The 20,237-nt window shown below is 39.4% G+C and overlaps 1 protein-coding gene across 1 annotated transcript; it reads right to left on the bottom strand.

Annotated features, from left to right (window-relative positions):
• Window positions 1-5,360: 5,360 nt before the first annotated feature.
• Window positions 5,361-6,329, bottom strand: OR10G6 (olfactory receptor family 10 subfamily G member 6). Its single transcript, XM_020910236.2, has one exon. The coding sequence runs from the start codon at window positions 6,294-6,296 to the stop codon at window positions 5,361-5,363; it is 936 nt and encodes a 311-aa protein (XP_020765895.2). The 5' UTR covers window positions 6,297-6,329.
• Window positions 6,330-20,237: the final 13,908 nt, after the last annotated feature.

The following is a 20,237-nucleotide window of genomic DNA, read 5'->3' as shown; positions in this document are numbered from 1 at the left end:
AAAGCATATCTTAGTAAAATAATAATTTAAAACAAAATAAAGGGTACAATTATTTTTAGGGACAATCACATTTAAAGGTGACAGTTTACTTGTATTCCCCTCAAAGTCAGGTAAAATCAAGAACATCTCTTTTATCCTTTACTACTTAGCATTTTATAAGTATCCTTGTCAACATGATCAAATATGAAAAAGAGAAAAGATTGTGCCAAAGAAATAAACTTTGTTTTTAATTTAGGAACAAACAAGAGTTGTATCTGAATTCTAAAAATCAGCAGTTGCTTTGAGAAATTTCAAGAAACTTCTTTCTAAAATTAGAACTATTTTTTTTACAGAAAATATAAATCCTCCATGCATTCATTGAATAATAAAAAGCAAATGGTCAGTTTAAATACATTTTTGTGTGTTTATAATGCATATGCAATAATACATAAATGTGCGACAAATTCATTATTTATTGTGAAAAAGGGAAAATTATAGGCTCTATGAATTACATCAAGTTAGGGGCTAAAGGTACATTATAGGTTCTTAGTCTTATGCATTATAGAACCAGTTGGCTAATAGTTATCTCTTTAGGTGAATGAAAGAAAAGTCTGAAAGATAAAATACGGTATTTAGGTTATAGGACAGGTGGTAGTTAAATTTAGTTTCAATGGAATATTGCTTTGACTTGTTTAATCTGACAAGCAAAATGTTTTGCTTAATTTCAGTTTATCATGCATATCACAGCACTGTATCTGAGTGAACCAATATTCACAAGTTCAGTGAGATAGTTCTTTCCTCATATTTCATAATTATTGTTCCTTTTAATAAAATAACACTGAGCAAAAGGAAATTTATAAATATTTCTTGCCATTTTTTTCTTTTTTATTCCAGATTTGAGGTTTAAAAAGAAAATGAGATAGCACTTAGGTTTTCTTTCATTTCATTATGGCAAATAAGATAGTTTAGTAACCATTTTTATTATGAAACCAACAATTCAAAAATCAAGACCATCTGTCTGCTCTCTTAATACAAAATTAACTGCTACAGGAAATGCCTTCCAACTGTAAAAGTCTAGAAAAATAGACAAAAATCTATACATTAATTCTTTTTAGACATTGGACAAAAGGCAGTATAGGAATATGATTCCTGGAATAGGGGAAACAAATGAAATAAGTCCTGAGATAACCTGAACTTAATGCCTGGAAACAGTTTCTGTAATTCAGAAACCCATAATACATATAGTATTGGTTAAAATCCTCAAAGGTTAGTGCCTTAGTTTGAGGGCTTATGAGATCAAGAATAAAAGCTGTTGTATACCTAGTCATAAAAAGAACCAAATGGAAATCTGAGAGGTGAAATGTATAACAACTGAAATAAAAAGACACATAGTAAGATGAACAGTAGCTTAGATATTGTGGAAGAGAAAGATAAGAGAATTTTAAGTGTTAGAAATTATCAAGATTGAATAGAAAAAAAACTAGAGGCTAAAAAAGAAGAACAGGGCCTCGATCAACTGTAGGACAGTATTAAGCAATCTAATTTGCATGTTATTGGAGTCTCAGAAGAAGAGAGAGGTAAGTAGAAATACTATTTGAATAAATAATACCTGAAATTTTCCAAATTTTATGAAAACAATAGGCCCACAGATAAGAGAAACACAATGAGCAACAAATAGCATGAACATAAATAAAGCCACATGAAGGCACACACCCCAAACAAACTACTGAATTTGCTGAAAAAGAGAAAAACGAACAGGAAGACAGAGACAGAAAAGACTCATTATGCTAAAGGAACAAAGATAGGAATGATATGAAACCTTAAAAACCTATTAAGCCAGCCAAAAGAAGAGGGAGCACCTCTAAAGCAATGAAAGAAAAAAAACCTACTATCAACCTAGAATTCCATATTCAGCTAAAATATCTTATATAATGAAGGTGAAGTAAAGATTTTTTTCAAACAGCCAAAAGCATAAATTCAATTTTCATTAGGCCACAATTATATTTGAAAAATTTAGCACTGCCCCATCAGTTATTAATCAGAAATGTAACAATAAATCAGGAGAATATAGAAGACTGAAACAATGCTGTTCACTAACTTGAGCTAATTGACAATTATAGAGTACTGCACAGATTCCTGTAAATAAAACTTCTTTAAAAGTGTTGGGGTGATATGAGAGAATAGCATTACCAATAGTATATTACCATATTAAAATAGATGACCAGTGCAAATTTGATGCATGGAGCAGGGCACCCAAACTGGTACTCTGGGACAACCCAGAGGGATGAGATGGGGAGGGAGGTGGGAGGGGAGTTCAGGATGGTGGGACACATGTACACCCATGGCTGATTCATGTCAATGTATGGCAAAAACCACCACAATATTGTAAAGTAATTGGCCTCCAACTAAAATAAATAATTTTAAGAAAAGATAAACTGAACTTGGTGGTATAAGCGTTTGAAGGGCAGCTTATTTTTTAAGGTTAAAATCAGAAAAAAAAATAAAATAAAATCAGATAGGTCAATTCTTTTCTCACTTTTAGAGGAAAATTGGAAATTCCTCAAGTTAAGTAAGGTGTAAGACTTAGGTGCTTATTCACTTGCAAGTCTTCGCTGACATCACGGGAGGGCGCACTCCCACAATAGCCCATGCAAAGTTCTGAAACTAGAATATGGTCTCATTTTTTAAAATTAAAAAAAAAAAAGTCAAATATATTTTCATCCATTTTTAAACACCAACTTTGTAAAAAAAAAAGTGACTTACCCAAAGTAAAATTAATCACACTTTATTCAAACTCTAAACAGGACCTTGTTCTTAATTACTGTTTTCAACACTGGTTGAACATTCAGATTAACTACTTTTTCTCTTCTGCTTTATTTTTTCTCACTTTTAAGGCTAGAGAAACTCAAAATGAACTTGAAAACAAAATTTCCTCCTAAGAGTTGAAGTTGTATAAAAAGTATATACTAACCTACATAGTTCTTTTTAAAGGAGGGTTTCAAGTTTTGGACTCAGATAGACTTAAGTTCAATTATTGGCTCTGCAGTTGTCTTAACTGTGAATAGAGGATAAAGTCCCTGGGTTGGGAAGATCCTCTGGAGGAGGGCATGGCAACCCACTCCAGTATTCTTGCCTGGAGAATCCATGGACAGAGGAGCCGGTGGGCTACAGTCCACAGGGTCGCAAAGAGTCAGACATGACTAAGTGCACACACACACAGGATAAAGTAAAATTTGTTGCTTGCTGTTTTTATGATTTTTTTATGATTTTATGTTTTTATGCTGTTTTCTTAATTTAAAGTGATGAGATATAGTTTATGTTTCTCGACTAACAGTTAAACAAAAAATTAAGTTTTTAATGTAACCCTTCATTTTTGCATGATGTATCATTGGTCTTGATGGGAAAAGAGAGGCCCATGTTTACTTTAATTCAACTTTCAGGTCTCTGTTCTGACCCAAGAGGCTTATTAACTGAGTTCTGCTTCTGTTTGTGCGGTGGGATGTTGAGGTGCCTGTAGCACTGTGGTGTTTTATGTTTGTCAAATAGAGTTTGTAACTAACTGCTTTTTCCCATCCCCAGGGCCTCTCCACCCGAGAGCTAATTAAACGTCTCTAGGGGTTTCTCCTAGGATTATCCTTAGGGTTTATACTGTTCCTATCACATGAAAAATTCTATCTATTTACTCCTTTTTTTCTGAGTAGATTTTACAAGACCCGCAAACTGTAGATCGTCCTATACTTTCCAGGGTGCCAGCTTTATAAATTCCAGGTTCAGTTATCTTTCTCTAACTCCTTTTCCTGAACTACTGCAGTACTAATTTTACACTGAATTATAAACCAATCTTAAATTTCAATTTCTAGTCATGGAATGGCATGAGTGCTCAGTCGTGTCCTGCTCTAACCCCATGGACTGTAGCCTGCCAGTCTCCTCTCTCCATGGGATTTCCCAGGCAAAAATACTGGAGTGGGTTGCCATTTCCTTCTCCAGGGATCTTCCAGACCCAGGAATTGAACCCATGCCTCTTGCATCTACTGCATTGGCAGGCACAGTCTTTACCATTGGTGTCACTTGGGAAGCCCATTCTAGTCATATATCGATAGTTTAGCTACATGCTCATGTATAAATGTATTTTCTGCTCATAAGATCATAGATGCACTTAGAATAGATGACAACGTTACAGTTTTGGAGTTACACTGAATATGTTTTTGTTTATTTTAATGGAATTGCCTATTCATGCATATTTTGATGTTCAACCTTACATTTCTGCTGTTAGAGCAGACAGCAAGAAAAATCACTGAACACACACATCTAGGCTCAGAAAATGTCTGGTACACATAAATCAGTTCTCCTTCCTTTTGCCAGCTTTTTAACAAGTAGAATTGATTTTGGAATAGAATATCATCATATTTCATGGGCTATACTTACCCACATATATTCAAAACATCGAAAATTCAAACATCAAAACCAAACATCTTGAGCACTCTGGGACTGGGGGGCCCTCCTTGGACCCTGGCAATATTATCACAAAAAAGGACTAATAGAGCAGACCTCATCTTCTTGCAAGTAGGTATATGCCCCATCCCATTTGCATCTCCTCACTCATACTCAATTGTTGTGGAAAATGCCAGGATATGGTAGCATGCATTCTTCTACCATCTCATATGGTCTGTTTAATTAATAGCCAGGAGATCAACAGGGAGATCTAGCCATAAGGAAGTTTATCCTTGATATACCCATGTCATTTTTACCAAAGTAGAGTTCTGTGCAAGCTCAGAAGGCCAGAACTACTCCGGTCATGATGCAGTGCACATATCATGGCTCCCTTACTTTGCAGTGAAAGTGCCCTCTCAAGTCCATGGACCATCTTTTCATCAAAGTAAAAGGCAGAGAGTGAGTATGGGAAAGCCACTTACTTCCTTGAACTTCATTTTTTCCCACAGTTACATGGGAATAATTCTTACCTCATATAATTGCTGTCAAGGTCAAATTATATGGTTTGCATGAAGGTTACTTATAGCCTGTAAAAAGCTATGTGGGTATCAATTCAGGGGTTAGAAGCAGTAATACACATGTAGATGGATGCCAAAGAGAGAGTTTTTATGTGGACAGTTTACTTATCTTAGATTTTTTTCTGCATGTTATCATCCTTATTGAGTGTTTTGATTGATTTCCATTGTTATTCAAGGAGGAAACATGAAAAATCATGTTGGAAAGTAGGTTACAATGTAGAACTTTCCAAGGTTCCCACCTCCATATCTAGGAGTCTTCAACTATCTGTATGAATTCTTCATTCTCTTTCTATCTTAAAGCTCCCCAGTTATCTGGTGTCCCTCCTGATACCCTAAATTTTAGCATTTCCTGCATGTCTGTGATGCATCCAGTCAGTGAGGCTTCACGACCTTGCGACCTCCCAGCCTCCATAAGGCTGCCTTCATTTCTTTGTTGCGAAGTGTGTAGATGATAGGATTAAGCAAGGGAGTGATGACTGTGTAGAAGACAGCTACCACTCCATCCAGGGGTTCCTGAGAGCCAGGGCGCAGGTAAATGAAGGTGCAGGGCGCATAGTAGACAATGACCACGGTGAGGTGGGCGGCGCAGGTGGAGAAGGCGTTGCGGCGCCCGTCGACGGACCGGATTCGCAGGATAGCAGCCACTATGTAGCCATAGGAAGCGAGGATAAGCACAAAGCAGGTCAGGGCCAGGAATCCAATGTCCACAAAGGTGATCAGCTCGTTGATGGTGGTGTCAGCGCAGGCTAGACGCAGCATGGCTGGAATGTCACAGAAGAAGTAGTCTACCCGGTTTGGACCACAGAAAGGCAGCCGGAATATGAAGCTTGTTTGGAAAAGTGAGTGGAGAGTGCCTCCCAGCCAGGTGCCAATGGCTAGAGAGTTACAGACGCTGCGGGTCATGATGGTGGCATAATGCAAAGGCTTGCAAATGGCTAGGAAGCGGTCATAAGCCATGAGTGTGTACAGGAAGCATTCACTGCAGCCCAGGAAATGGAATGTGAAAAGCTGGATGACACAGCCCCCAAAGGAGATAATCCTGCTGTCCAAGAGAAAGCCAGCTAACATCTTGGGGACAATGGCAGAGGAAATGGTCATGTCCAGGAGGGAGAGGTGACATAGGAACCAGTACATGGGGCGGTGGAGCTGGGTGTCCACCAAGACCGTGAGGATGATAAGCCCATTCCCACAGACAGTGAGGGCATAGATGACAAGGAAGGTTAGGAAGAGCGGTACCCCAAGCTGTGGTGGGTGGTGCAGCCCCACTAAGATGAAGTGAGACATGGAAGTCTGATTTCCACGTTGCATCTCCTTGCTGTTCACTTCTGCCAAAAGAAGCAGCAGAAGGGAAAAAGCGATGTTCTGTAAATTCTGTAGGCACGGGATATATATTCTATGTCACTGCCAAATGTGGACCGAAAAGGATCTCCAAAAGAGACATCTTCTCTAGCTCTTGTTCTTAAACATTCTTTCTCCTCAACCCCTGATTCTTAGATTCTGCTTGGTTTCAGACAGCAACTTTTCTCTCTATGGTTAAAACCTGTGTAAGAGATTATGTGTATATAGTTCTGGAAAGTGAAGGAAAGACCATACATGGAGATAGTCATGTCAGAAAGAAGAACAATCATATAATATCTAAACCAGTCTAAGAAGAAATGACTGTTTCCTTCAGTTTGACCTCTGATCTACATACTAGAGAGGTAGGTTACAGCTTATTTATTTACTGAGAGGTGGAATTAAATTTCTTAATGTAAGTTTGCCAAATAGAAAACTGTGTGTATTTTTAAAAATGCACCATCTGGTTTATACATCAAACACAAAATATTCAGAATCTTTGAAATTATGTGAGGAATATCTATTTTTATAAATTCTATTTCAAAAATACACAAGCCCTTTTAAATCATTCAGGTTAGTGAAGCAATACAAAATCTCAGCCCCAGAATACCTGTTGTCATCTCTACTCTCTGCTTCTGCCTAAGTGCCCTCCATCTTTCCATCCATCCGTTCATCCACCATGCATCTGTCTGTTCATATGCCCATTCAATGATATACTCTATACTGTATCTTAAGACCATGGATGCTGAAGTTAGACCTGGTTTAAACATCCTAGCTCTTCCACGTTGACTCATTGGAAATCTTGGAAATCCCATGGACAGAGGAGCCTGGCGGGCTACAGTGCATGGGGTCACACAGAAGCAGACACGACTGGATGACTAAAAAACGATCTTGGAAAAGCCATTTCATCTTTCTTTGCCTATTTCTAGAAATGGGGACAACTGTAGTGTCTACTTTATGGGGCTCTTGTAAGGATTAAACAAATTTACATAATTCACAGTAACCCTCAATAACTTTACCTATTATGTGTCAGGTTTCTGTATTAGAAAAATTCAGGCACTGCATTTGTGCCTCAGGTCTGAAGTGAATTTCAGTGAGTTGTCAAGTAGTAGATTTGAGTTCTCAAAATTTGCAGCAGCATCACAAAGAGGCTTTTCTCCCAGGACTACTGGTGACAGGGATCAACCACAGTGAAAGGAAGAAATCAGGAAGGTGGCTAAGAGGGTGCTAGAGCTCTTTCAGACACTGAGGGGTTATGGGAAGTGTATCCTCCTTAAGTGTCCCCTTTCCCCACCAATATTAGCTCTAATAGTCTTTTACCAACTGGAAGCAATTATCTGAAATAATGTGTTCAGTTCAGTCACTTAGTTGTGTCTGACTCTTTGGTGACCCCATGAACCGCAGCACGCCAGGCCTCCCTGTCCATCACCAACTCCCAGAGTCCACCCAAACCCATGTCCATTGAGTCGGTGATGCCATCCAACCATCTCATCCTCTGTCGTCCCCTTCTCCTCCTGCCCTCAATCTTTCCCAGCATCAGGGTCTTTTCAAATGAGTCAGCTCTTTGCATCAGGTGGCCAAAGTATTGGAGTTTCAGCTTCAACATCAGTCCCTCCAGTGAACACCCAGGACTGATCTCCTTTAGGATGGACTGGTTGGATCTCTTTGCAGTCCAAGGGACTCTCAAGAGTCTCCTCTAACACCACAGTTCAGAAACATCAATTTTTCAGCGCTCAGCTTTCTTTATAGTCCAACTCTCATATCCAGTGTTACCTTCTTGAGAATTCAGGGGTCACCCAGAATCATTCAGAAGGCTTTGAAAAGTGTGGAATGAAATTTGGTTTACAGCTGGACAGCTAGCAGGCAAAAGGACCAAGATGGCAGCTGTGGCTGACCTCTTCACCTTCTCCTTCTACACCGTGAATCACTGTGTATCCATAACCTTATTCCTTTCAGTCGTCATCAGTGCCACAGGGACGACTCATCAGTTAAAACAGGTGTTTTGGGGACTGAGCAATTTCCTGGGTCATGAGATTTTCCTTGTTAAACCTAAGAGAGTCCAGGGCAAACCAAGACAGGTGTGTACCTTAAGTAAGAGTCTAAACCACATAAACTCAGATAGCAAAGAATCTGCCCACAATTCAGGAGATCCAGGTTTGATCCCTGGGTCAGGAAGATCCTCTGGGGAAGGAAGGGAATGGCAACCCACTCCAGTATTTTTGCCCGGAGAATTCCATGGACAGAGGAGCCTGGTGGTCTACAGTCCATGGGGTCACAAATAGAACATGACTGAGTGACTTTCACTTTCTTTCAAACCACATAGAAACTAAATCATCTCCCCACATGTAGATACAGAATCTATTCTGAAGCAACTTGAGAGGAAATTCTTAGAGGTTTCCTGGGCATTTCCTTGACTACTAACCTTTACTGGCATCACGGTGCCCAGGCAAAAATTCAAACATACCGGCGTGCTCTATGGGAACAGAGACACTCATAACCTGATGTCCACATACTTCTTTAGCCTCCTCTCTCTGTGCTCCATCCCACAAATCTGTGCTGTAGTCAAACATCCCCCCCCACCATTTCCTTATACATTAGTCCCTTTAATATGTACTGGCCCTGTTCCACTGATGCTTGAAAAATTTCTACTAATCTTTCAAGATCTCATTCATGTGTGATGTACTAAGTAAAGCCTTGCCTCCCTTTCCCCCCAAAGGCCTTTCATTCTTTGTAGCCGCCACAGTACTTCATTCACATTTCTATCATAGGCTTACTAAGCAAGTTGCAATTTACCCTCTGTGTGCCTGATCTACCCCCATCAGGCTGTGAATTCCTACAGGGACTTTGTCTCATTTTTCTTTTCATCCCAAATTTATAGCATACCTTGCATAGAAAGATTTTTATGTTTTATTGAAAACAAGGATTCCCCTCTGTCTTGTCTGGATTCCCTATTATCTAGACCCTTAATCTAGGATGACAATCAGTTATGTCTTATAATCTAAGTTCCCAAATCATAAGAATTCCAATACTGAGACTGTCACTACTTACTATATTGTTTTGAGCAAATTTCTTAATATGCCTAATGTTGGCTTCTCATTTGTAAGAGAGGATGTGTGTGTGTGTGTGTGGAGAGAGAGAGAGAGAGAGAGAGACAGAGAGAGAGAGAGAAAGGAGGAGATTGTGCTGATTCTTACCTGAAAAGAAATAGCTATTTTTTCTATCAGTAAAGGTTCACACTTTAAGTTTTGTTCTCACATACAGAAAGTCAATTTTCCTCCTAGCCTCAATTCTCTTCTGTACTATAAATTTTTCTCTTGTCTCCCAGTTGCCTTGGCATCTCAGCCCTCATTAATTTTTATAATTTATTGTTCTCTCTGCACAGTACTGTATGCCACATGAAAGAACAGTGAAACATCCTACTAGTCTCTGCATGAATCAAACACACACCCTCTCTACCAGCTTTTGCTTACAATAGCTCAGATCCTCTTCCCAACCCCACTAGATTCCCCATAATGTAGATGCATACGTGTGTGCTTAGGCTCCCCTTGTAGCTCAGCTGGTAAAGAATCTTCCTGCAATGCAGGACACCTGGGTTTGATCCCTGGGTTGGGAAAATCCCCTGGAGAAGGGAAAGGCTACCTGCTTCAGTATTCTGGCCTGGAGAATTCCATGGACTATACAGCCCATGGGGTCACAAAGAGTCAGACATGACTGAGCGACTTACTTTCACTGCACAATTATCATTTTCCCACTGGAAGGAGAGAATACCCTATCAGTGGTTTTCCTATTGAAAGCTAAAACTGCTCCAGTCCTGTGGTGTAAACAGTTTAGTCAGTACCACATTATATTATCAGCATATGTTACTTTCATCTGTGTAATGGGAAAAGAAGCAGTTTCCATAAGCAGGCTTGGGAAAAGGACATGAGTACCCACATACTAGCTTTATCTGGCCATTTATTCCCTGTATGAACTGGGTTAGGCTTGAAATAGATCCTGAAGCTTACCAGGGTTTAAAAACAGAGGTAAGTTGGCCTTCAATGAGCAGAGTATAAGTTCCCTCCCTCCCTCACTTGTAAAGCCTAATGCTGGGAAGAGATCTCAGCTGTCTGCACTGTTTCCAAAGTCTCTAACATACTTCTAATAAATGCGTGTCTCCCAGGGAGTTCTGTTACTAGCCCTCTATCTCCCTCCCTGAGTCTTCTCTGCTGACCGCCACTACCTGGATGCGACTGTGCCCCGGGGACACTGTGTATTACTTGCCGCAGCTTTTTCACGCTCTTTGCTCTTCTTTGTAGAGGCTCCTTTCTGAGCCCAGCAGGTTCCCTGGTTCCCTCTTGTGACACGCTCTTTCTTGGCTTTGTCACTGAGCTCGTTCGGTGCACGTTTCTTGGCTCACCATCCTCTTTTTCGCTTTTTTGAAGGCTTTGACCTCTGGAGTCTCCCTTTCTGGCAAGCAGGCTCTTCCTTCCTTGTATTCCCCATAGGGTGGAGGAAGGGGGCTGATGTCACTGCTGCTTCACCCTCCAGAGGCTATTAACTTGCCCAGAAATAAGCTTCAGTGGGCTTTGTTAGCAGGGAAACGTGAACTGTGGCTACTCAGGAAGTTTACTTATTTGCTTGTAGTGTCCCTGTAGCACAGAGTCCTCCTAAGAGCATGTGGATAGATGTATAACTGAATCACTTTGCTGTATACTTGAAACTAACACAACATTGTAAATCAACTATATTCCAATACAAAATTTTAAAAAACAAAAAGAGTGAAAAAGGTGAGTGGCCAAGATGGTGGAGTAGGAAGACCCAGAGCTCATCTCCTCCCATTGGCATACCAAAATTACATCTATCTACAGAGCTATTATTGATCAGAGTGACCTGACAACTAGAAGAAAAGATTTTCTACAACTGAAGATGTAAAAAAGGAACTACAATGAAATGTGTAGGAGGGGTGTAGACCCATACCCACATCCCCAGATGAACAACACATAAAAGGGAGGATAATCAAAATTGCAGAAGTTCTCCCCAAGAAGCTACAACTTCAAGCTCCACATCAAGCTCTGCAGACCAGGGGTCTTGGCACCAGGAAGATGAGCTGCCAGAACATCTGGCTTTGAAGGCCAATGGAACTTGCTTTCTGGAGAGCTAGAGGGATGTAGGAAATGGAGAGTCCACTCTTAAAGGGCACACACAAAATTTCACACGCTCCAAGACCCAGGGCAGAAGCAACAACTTGAAAGGAACCTGGGTCAGATCCAAATGCTGATCTTGGAGAGCCTCCTGGCGAGGTGGGAGGCAAGTGGGACTCACCCAGCTACTGAGGACCTGCTGGTAGCAGCCATTTTGGGGAGCTGACTCTACCCTGAGGACACTGATGCTAGCAAGTATCATTTGTAGTCCTTCCTCTAGTTTATTAGTGGCTGGGGCTTGACCCATCTCATCAGCCAGTTGATACCACTTCTGGCCAACCATCCAGTTTCATGGGGACACAGGTCCACCACCTGCAAGTCCTCAGTAGACCTCTCTGAGCCCCCAGGCTTTCCTAGGACTTGGTTCTGTTCAACAGAAGACAAGGGACCCAGCCCTGCCAACCCCCTGGCTTACACAGTCTCTGCTCCCTAGAACCCCAGCCACCTTAGGATCCAACTCCATCCTCCAGTGCTGTACACTTTAAACTTACCCAGTCCTATATGCAATCATATCTCAATAAAATTGGAAGGAAAAAATAATAAAATAAAATGACTTATTTAAAAAAATGCACAACAATGATTTAAAGTAAATAAAGCATACTAAAAAAGATATTTAACAATTATTTATTGATCTATTCATTACCCAGTATTATTTCAGAACTACAAATTCCTCTGTTATCATAATTAAAGGACTCCATATAATGCATTTACATAGCCTCGTGTGGGATTTTTACCCACTAAGTAAGCAGTATGTCCTTTCGTATTTGGAAAAGTCGATGTTCTCTACAGAAGTTGCTTTTTTTCAAGGACAAAATGGGGATGTGCTCTAGTTCACTCCTGTAAGGGCTGTCCAAGCTTGAAATATGTTTGATTTTTAAGGGACTGCCAAGTTTTTCAAATTCCATCTAGCTAGTCTCTTCTTTGCATACTGGATGATCTAGACAGTGCTGCCTGAAATAGTGTAGTCTGTAATAGTGCAATGTCCTCAGTTCAGTTCAGTCACTCAGCCATGTCCTACTTTTTGTGACCCCAAGGACTGCAGTATTCCAGGCTTCCCTGTCCATCACCAGCTTCTGGAGCTTACTCAAACTCATGTCCATCGAGTCAGTGATGCCATCCAATCATCTCATCCCTTTTCATCCCCTTCTCCTTCCGCCTTCAATCTTTCCCAGCATCAGGGTTTTTTCTAGTGAGTTCTAGTGAGTTCTTTCAATCAGGTGGCCAAAGTATTGGAGTTTCAGCTTCAGCATCAGTCCTTTCAATGAATAGTCAGGACTGATTTCCTTTAGGATCGACTGGTTGGATCTTCTTGCAATCCAAGAGACTCTCAAGAGACTTCTCCAACACCACAGTTCAAAAGCATCAATTCTTCGGCACTCAGCTTTCTTTATAGTCCAACTCTCACATCCATACATGACTCCTGGAAAAACCATAGCTTTGACTAGATGGACCTTTGTTGGCAAAGTAATGTCTCTGCTTTTTAATATGCTATCTAGATTGGTCATAGCTTTTCTTTCAAGGAGCAAGTGTCTTTTAATTTCATGGCTGCAGTCACCATCTGCAGTGATTTTTAAGCCCCCCAAAATAAAGTCTTTCCCTGTTTCCATTGTTTCCCCATCTATTTGCCATGAAGTGATGGGACCAGATGCCACAATCTTAGTTTTCTGAATGTTGAGTTTTAAGCCAACTTTTTCACTCTCCTCTATTCACTTTCATCAAGAGGCTCTTTAGTTCTTCTTCACTTTCTGCCATAAGGGTGGTGTCATCTGCATATCTGAGGTTGTTGATATTTCTCCCGACAATCTTGATTCCAGCTTGTGCTTCATCCAGCCTGGCATTTCACATGATGTACTCTGCATATAAGTTAAATAAGCAGGGTGACAATATGCAGCCTTGGCATACTGCTTTCCCTATTTGGAACCAGTCTATTGTTCATGTCCAGTTCTAACTGTTGCTTCCTGACCTGCATACAGATTTCTCAGGAGGCAGGTCAGGTGGTCTGATATTCCCATCTCTTGAAGAATTTTCTACAGTTTGTTGTGATCCACACAGTCAAAAGCTTTAGCGTAGTCAATAAAGCAGAAGTAGATTTTTTTCTGGAACTCTCTTGCTTTTTTGATGAGCCAACAGATGTTGGCAATTTGATCTCTGGTTCCTCTGCCTTTTCTAAATCCAGCTTGAACATCTGGAAGTTCACAGTTCACAAGCTACTGTTGAAACCTGGCTTGGAGAATTTTGAGCATTACTTTGCTAGCATGTGAGATGAGTGCAATTGTGCAGTAGTTTGAACATTCTTTGGCATTGCCTTTCTTTGAGATTGGAATGAAAACTGACCTTTTCCAGTCCTGTGGCCACTGCTGAATTTTCCAAGTTTGCTGGCATATTGAGTGCAGCACTGTCACAGCATCATCTTTTAGGATTTGAAATATCTCAACTGGAATTTCATCACCTCCACTAGCTTTGTTCATAGTGATGTTTCCTAAGGCCCACTTGACTTCACATTCCAGGATGTCTGTCTCTAGGTAAGTGATCTCATCATTGTGGTTGTCTGGGTCATGAGATCTTTTTTATATAGTTCTTCTGTGTATTTTTGCCACCTCTATTTCAATCTGAGTTAAATTCAAAGGGCATTTTTACAATAAGTAGTATGTGACATTCATGTATCAATAGCATCTTTGGCTTTAAAGTTCATTCAAATTGCAACCCTAGTACCTCTATAGGATAACTGGATATGGAAGCATTATCTTCAATTGACAGATGATGAAATTAAAACACAGAGAGATGCAAGGAGTCCCTCCTGTCTCCTGATCAAGTACACTCTCTTAGGAGGATTCTATGCTACAGGGCATTACAGAGTATTGAGAAGAGTTACCTGTGCTATACAGAAGGTGCTTATTAATTATCCATTTTAATATGGTAGAGTGTATGTGTTGATTCCAATCTTCCAATTTCACTAACTAATAATGATTTAATCATTTTTAAGGCATTTAGGTTATCAACTGTTAATTGCAGATCCATGTTCTTTGCTCAGTTTTCAAAGTTAAGAGGTGGCTCTCCATTTTTATTGATTTCCAGGAATAATTTATTTTGAATATAAGTTCTTTGTCTATTATCTGTATTACAAATACTATCTCCTACCCTGCAGCTTGTCTTTCACTCTCTTAATGAGACTTTGTAATAAAAAAAATGATAAATTTAAGAGTGAGAGATAGTAATGAAATTTCGAAAGATAACATTCACAATATCATCGAAAAGTCAAACAATTAAAAGATATTCAGCTTCAGTTTTCACCGGAAAGAGAAAAATTACAACACAATAAAATATCACTTCACACACATTAACAGGGCCAAAGGGAAACAGACCAATGACGCCAAATGATGGTCATTTGTGAAACAACTGGAAATTTCATGCACTGACGCTGGGAGGATAAACTGGTAAAACTCTGGGGCAGAATCTACTAAAATGATGATAAAAATTCCCTGTGACTCAGCAGTTCCACTCTTAGGTATATAGCTGATAGAAATACTTGTATATGTTTATACATTTCCAAATGTGTATCCAAAAGGAAGAGATATTATATATAACCTACAGTATATAACATATAATATATAATATTATATGTAATACATTATGGGGGCTTCTCTGGTGGATCAGCAGTAAAGAATCTGCCTGCAATGCAGAAAACCACCTGCCAAGCAGGAGATCTTCCCTGGGATGGGAAGATCCTCTGGAGAAGGAAATGGCAATCCACTTGTGTTCTTACCTGGGAAATCCCACGGACAGAGGAACCTAGTGGACTACAGCCCATGGGATTGCAAGAGTTCGATTGACTTAGTGACTCTACTACCACCATGATACATTATATATAGTTTTGCCAAAGAAAATTTCATATATACATACACACAAAATATATGTTCTAATTTTTTAGCACTGTTTTTAATAAGCAAAATTGGAAACTATTCAAATGCCTATCTACAGTTGAATTAAAAATAAATTGTAGTGTATTCACACAGTGTATAGTAATATATCAAAGAGAATCTGTGCCCTGCAACTTCATGTATAAACGAGTTTGTGCATTTATGATTTGTGTCCATTTATTTATGTATGAGTAAGTTCAAAATATTGAAATGTGTATATTACCATATGTGACGTAGATGACCAGTCCAAGTTCAATACATGAAACAGGGCATTCAAAGCAGGTGCACTGGGACGACCCAGAGGGATTAAATGGGGAGGGAGGTGGCAGGGTTTGGGGTGGGGGTAGGGGACACATGTACACCCGTGGCTGATTCATCCAATGTATGGCAAAGCCATTACAGTATTGTAAACTAATTAACCTCCAATTAAAACAAATTAATTTAAAAAGCAAATATTTATTAAATGTCTAAATCAGTAGCTCTCAACTGTGATTTGAAAATGTAGGCAGAAATTGTTGATTGTCTCTGGTACTTGAGTCTCTGTCTGGTGGTCGTGGATGCTGCTACACATCTCCAGATGCACAAGACATTTCCTCACAAGACTTGTTCTTGCCCACAATGTCCATAGTGCTGAGGCTGAGAAAACTTGATCTGGATCTAAAAGTAAGCAAAGATGTGTAAGACCACAATAATAGAAACTGCAAAACATTTTTGAGAGGTCTATAAAAGTTGCTGAAGAAATGATGGATTATAAATTGCTCACGGCTTGGGGTTCCCTTGTGGCTCAGATGGTAAAGAATCTACCTGCAGTGCAGGAGACCCAGGTTCGATCCCTGGGTCAGGAAGGTCCCCCAGAGAAGGAATGGCAACCCACTCCAGCATTCTTGCCTGGAGAATCCTATGGATAGAGGAGCCTGGCGGGTCCATATGTCGCAAAGAGTTGGACATGACTGAGTGACTAACACTTTCACTTTCACAGCTTGAAAGACAAGATTGTAAAAATTGTTTTTCTCCTCAAGGGCTCCCCAGATGGCTTAGTGTTAAAGAATCTGCCTGCCAAGGCAGGGGACATTAGCGACGTCTCCATCTCTGGGGTTTGATCCCTGGGCGGGGACGATCTCATGGAGGAGGAAGTGGCGACCCACTCCAGTATTCTCACCTGGAAAATCCAATGGACAGAGGAGCTTGGTGGGCTACGGTCCATGGGGTCGCAAAGGGTCGGGCACAATTGAGCCACCGAGCACACACATTCTCCTCAAACTGTTAACAGATTCAGTGCAGTTCTAAATATAGTCTCAGCACTTTATTCTGTAGACATGTGGACCCTACCTATGGTGTATATTCAAATGGACAGAGATCCCCAAATGGCCAAGATAATCTAGAGAAGTAAAAATTAATAGATTCACAATACCGGATATCAAAAGGCACCATGTGGACTTCCCTGGGGGTTGAGTGGGTTAAGACCCTGGACTTGCATTGCAGGGGACCAGAGTTTGAACCCTGGTTAGGGAACTAAGACCCCACATGTGACTTGGCATAGCCAAAAATAAATAAATAAGTACATTAAAATATTTTTAAAAAGTCACTATGAAGGTTTCCTCTATATTCTCAAGTTTTATTTATGTATTATCTTAGTGCTTTGAGTTTCCCCTTTATTTAAATCTTTACTTCATCTGGGATTAATTGCATTTTAGATATGATATAAAGATGCCATTATTTTATAATAATTAGGAATATAGCTGTAGTTATCTCATTAATTGAAGTGGTATTTAGAAAATTGTTTAAGGTTCCCAATTGTTTTGTTTTCTCTCTTATAGTATGATTATAAAGCTCTTTAACTTTATAACATGTGATCAAAGAGAATGAGCTGTAAAATTTATATTTTAAAATGCAATCAATTTAGTTCAGAGCATTATTTTTTATGGTTGGCTTGTTTGCTTATTTTCTTTTTTTTTCCATTTATTTTTATTAGTTGGAGGCTAATTACTTTACAATATTGTAGTGGTTTTTGCCATACATTGACATGAATCAGCCATGGATTTACATGTGTTCCCCATCCCGATCCCCTCTCCCACCTCCCTCTCCACCCGATCCCTCTGGGTCTTCCCAGTGCACCAGCCCCGAGCACTTGTCTCATGCATCCAACCTGGGCTGGTGATCTGTTTCACCCTTGATAATATACATGTTTCGATGCTGTTCTCTTGAAACATCCCACCCTCGCCTTCTCCCACAGAGTCCAAATGGTAACGATAACCCTATATGCTTATTTTCTTTAAAATGTCTTTACCTAAACAAATGTAGTAATGACTAACACAGATATCTAAAAATAGCTGTAAGACAGTTTGGGAATTTAGTTGTTTTAAATCACCTTAAAATGTGCTGAAAGAAAGAGTGAGATATGAGATGGAGTGCAGAAATAAGAGATGATAATTTGTAGGTTCTGGGCAATTTTAAGTTGAGAATAAACCATTGTGAGTTTATCTGCATCATTGATGAGGGAATAGGGTAACAGTCTTTCTTTCCCTTTAGGCAAAACTTTTAGCTCCAAAGAGACATGAACTCTTTTCAGGAGTGTTCAAATAACAAACATATGGGGAGATACACATGTGATTAAAAAAAAAAATTAATTAGATTCTTTTTGTTGTTTTGCTGATCATCCAGGAAACCCAAGGGTAATCCAATTCCTTGTGAGTAAATAAAATTAAGCTCCTGTCTGTCTAGCTATGTTAGTTTCCATTCTTTGCCCTTCAACTAGTTGGGTCCTATGACAGAAATGAACTGCTCTTTCTCTACAAACAATCACAGGTACGCCAGCTCTTTGAGTAGTAACTTGCAAACAAGTGCCTTGATGTAGCATGTAGAAAATTAAACATTTTGGCAGGGTGGGGGGTAAACACAAATGAGTTTTATATTGTAATGAATCACATAGTGCAGGTGAGTTCTTGGGAAGGTAGATTTCTCTCATTTCCCCTTGCTTTCCTTCTTAAGCTTCCATTCAGAGATAAGATATTGTTAGATTTCCTTCTAAATGTGGCTATCAAGTCATGTCTGTCTGTCTTTCATTCTGTCTCTAATTTGTTCTCTCTCTCTTTCTGTATGTGTGTATGTATATATACAAACTGCACACATATATATACACACAACATATACGTATCTGTATATATACAGTTAGTAATGAGGACCTATGAATAATTACTAAGTTGCTATGACATAAAAGACAAGTCAAACACTGATACCTCTCATTGATACTTCTGCCTTAGGTCTCAGGTTACCTTGCAATTCAACTGATGAAAATTTTCATACTTTAGTCTAAATGTGATTTTTCCTTTTGATGGGACCCCACTGGTACAGTACAAATTTTAGAGAAATTTTGCATTTGTTCTGTTTTTTGAGTTTTGATATCCACATAGGTTATTAGGGTCAGTGTCTCTGTTATTTACTCTTTCACTTGAAATACAGCTTTAATGTAGCTTAAGGCACATTGTGTGGAGACAGGATCCTTTGTGTATGGGTTTTGCTAAGAGCAGAGAACCTCATTTCTCTCATGTGAGTGAATCTTCACTTGAAATATACTAACAATCTTGACCTTGACAATATTTTGGATTAAATTAAAACCATCATTTTTGCCTCACTTTCCACAGTACACAATTCCAATGTTTCTTGATGTTATGCTAACATAGGTCCTTTTCTCTTACAATGGTTCTGTATTTCTTGTTGCAAGTAGTAGGTTTTAAATAAGAATCTGATACTAGATGGAATTGTCTTCTCTTATGAGGGCATCACCTGGATTTATGAATATGAGAAGTAGAAGGTGGGGGGAGGAATATCATCTCTAACAAAGCCAATACAAGAAAAATACTTAGATATTTAAGATAGCAATATGTGTCAATATACTGAAACTCAGGGTCTACCCAGTGGATTGTAGTTGGGCGAACACACATGAAGTTTATGTTCTTAGAGCCTCACAAAAGACTATCTAAAATAAGGCAAGCATGTGGCCAGCAGTGTTATGAGGGTTGCTGTTTTCTGGATCATGTGGGAGGCTGTAGGGGTTCTATATGGAGTTTAGATTCTTAACCTGCTCTGAGACTATTTCCTGTAAAAGCAGGTAGTGGTGTTAGCGAGACGCTAGTACCAGTACCAGTGGTGAAATCTTCCTTAAAGTTGTAGCTTTGAGATTGGGAAGTTTCTATAGCACAATGAGAATTGACTCCCCCTCTCTACTCACCTCTCTGTCGCTGTCTCTCTATCCATATATCTATATATTTTAAAAAATAAGGCAGCATCTTCATATAGCTTGCTTTCATTTATTGAGTACCTATTAACATAGGCACTTTACTAAATACCTTACATTTATTATCTTACTTTGTACTGACATCTTCACTGAGACAGGTGATTCTGAGCTTCAGGTGAGATTAGAGAACAAGCTGAAACTTTGGTTTCAACATTGTGAAGCCTGGGGCAGAGGAAGCTGACATGACCCACAGAGAATACCAAATAGAAAACTTGCATTGCTTTATGGTGCTAAGTTAGTGACATTTATGATACACCAATAGAAATTTACAATGAATTTCTACCAATTTTTTTTGCATGTAACTGTGTATGCCTCTATGTCATTGAGAGTGAGACAGAAGATGAAAACATTCTATCTCCTTTTACAAAGGAGACTTGTGATAAGCAAAGTAGAATATAACTCTAGAATTATGTATGATATGTGATGCAGACTTCATATAGAGAATGAGTTGTCAATTCTCGATTAAATGCTGGGTGCTCTTGATATTCCTATATATATAGAGAGAGTTCAAAAGCGTGGAGAG

The sequence above is a fragment of the Odocoileus virginianus genome, unplaced genomic scaffold, assembly GCF_023699985.2.
Source record: "Odocoileus virginianus isolate 20LAN1187 ecotype Illinois unplaced genomic scaffold, Ovbor_1.2 Unplaced_Scaffold_19, whole genome shotgun sequence".
Lineage (NCBI taxonomy): Eukaryota > Metazoa > Chordata > Mammalia > Artiodactyla > Cervidae > Odocoileus > Odocoileus virginianus.
The sequence above is the reverse complement of the archived record's forward strand: the minus strand, read 5'-3'. Positions and strand labels throughout refer to the sequence as shown.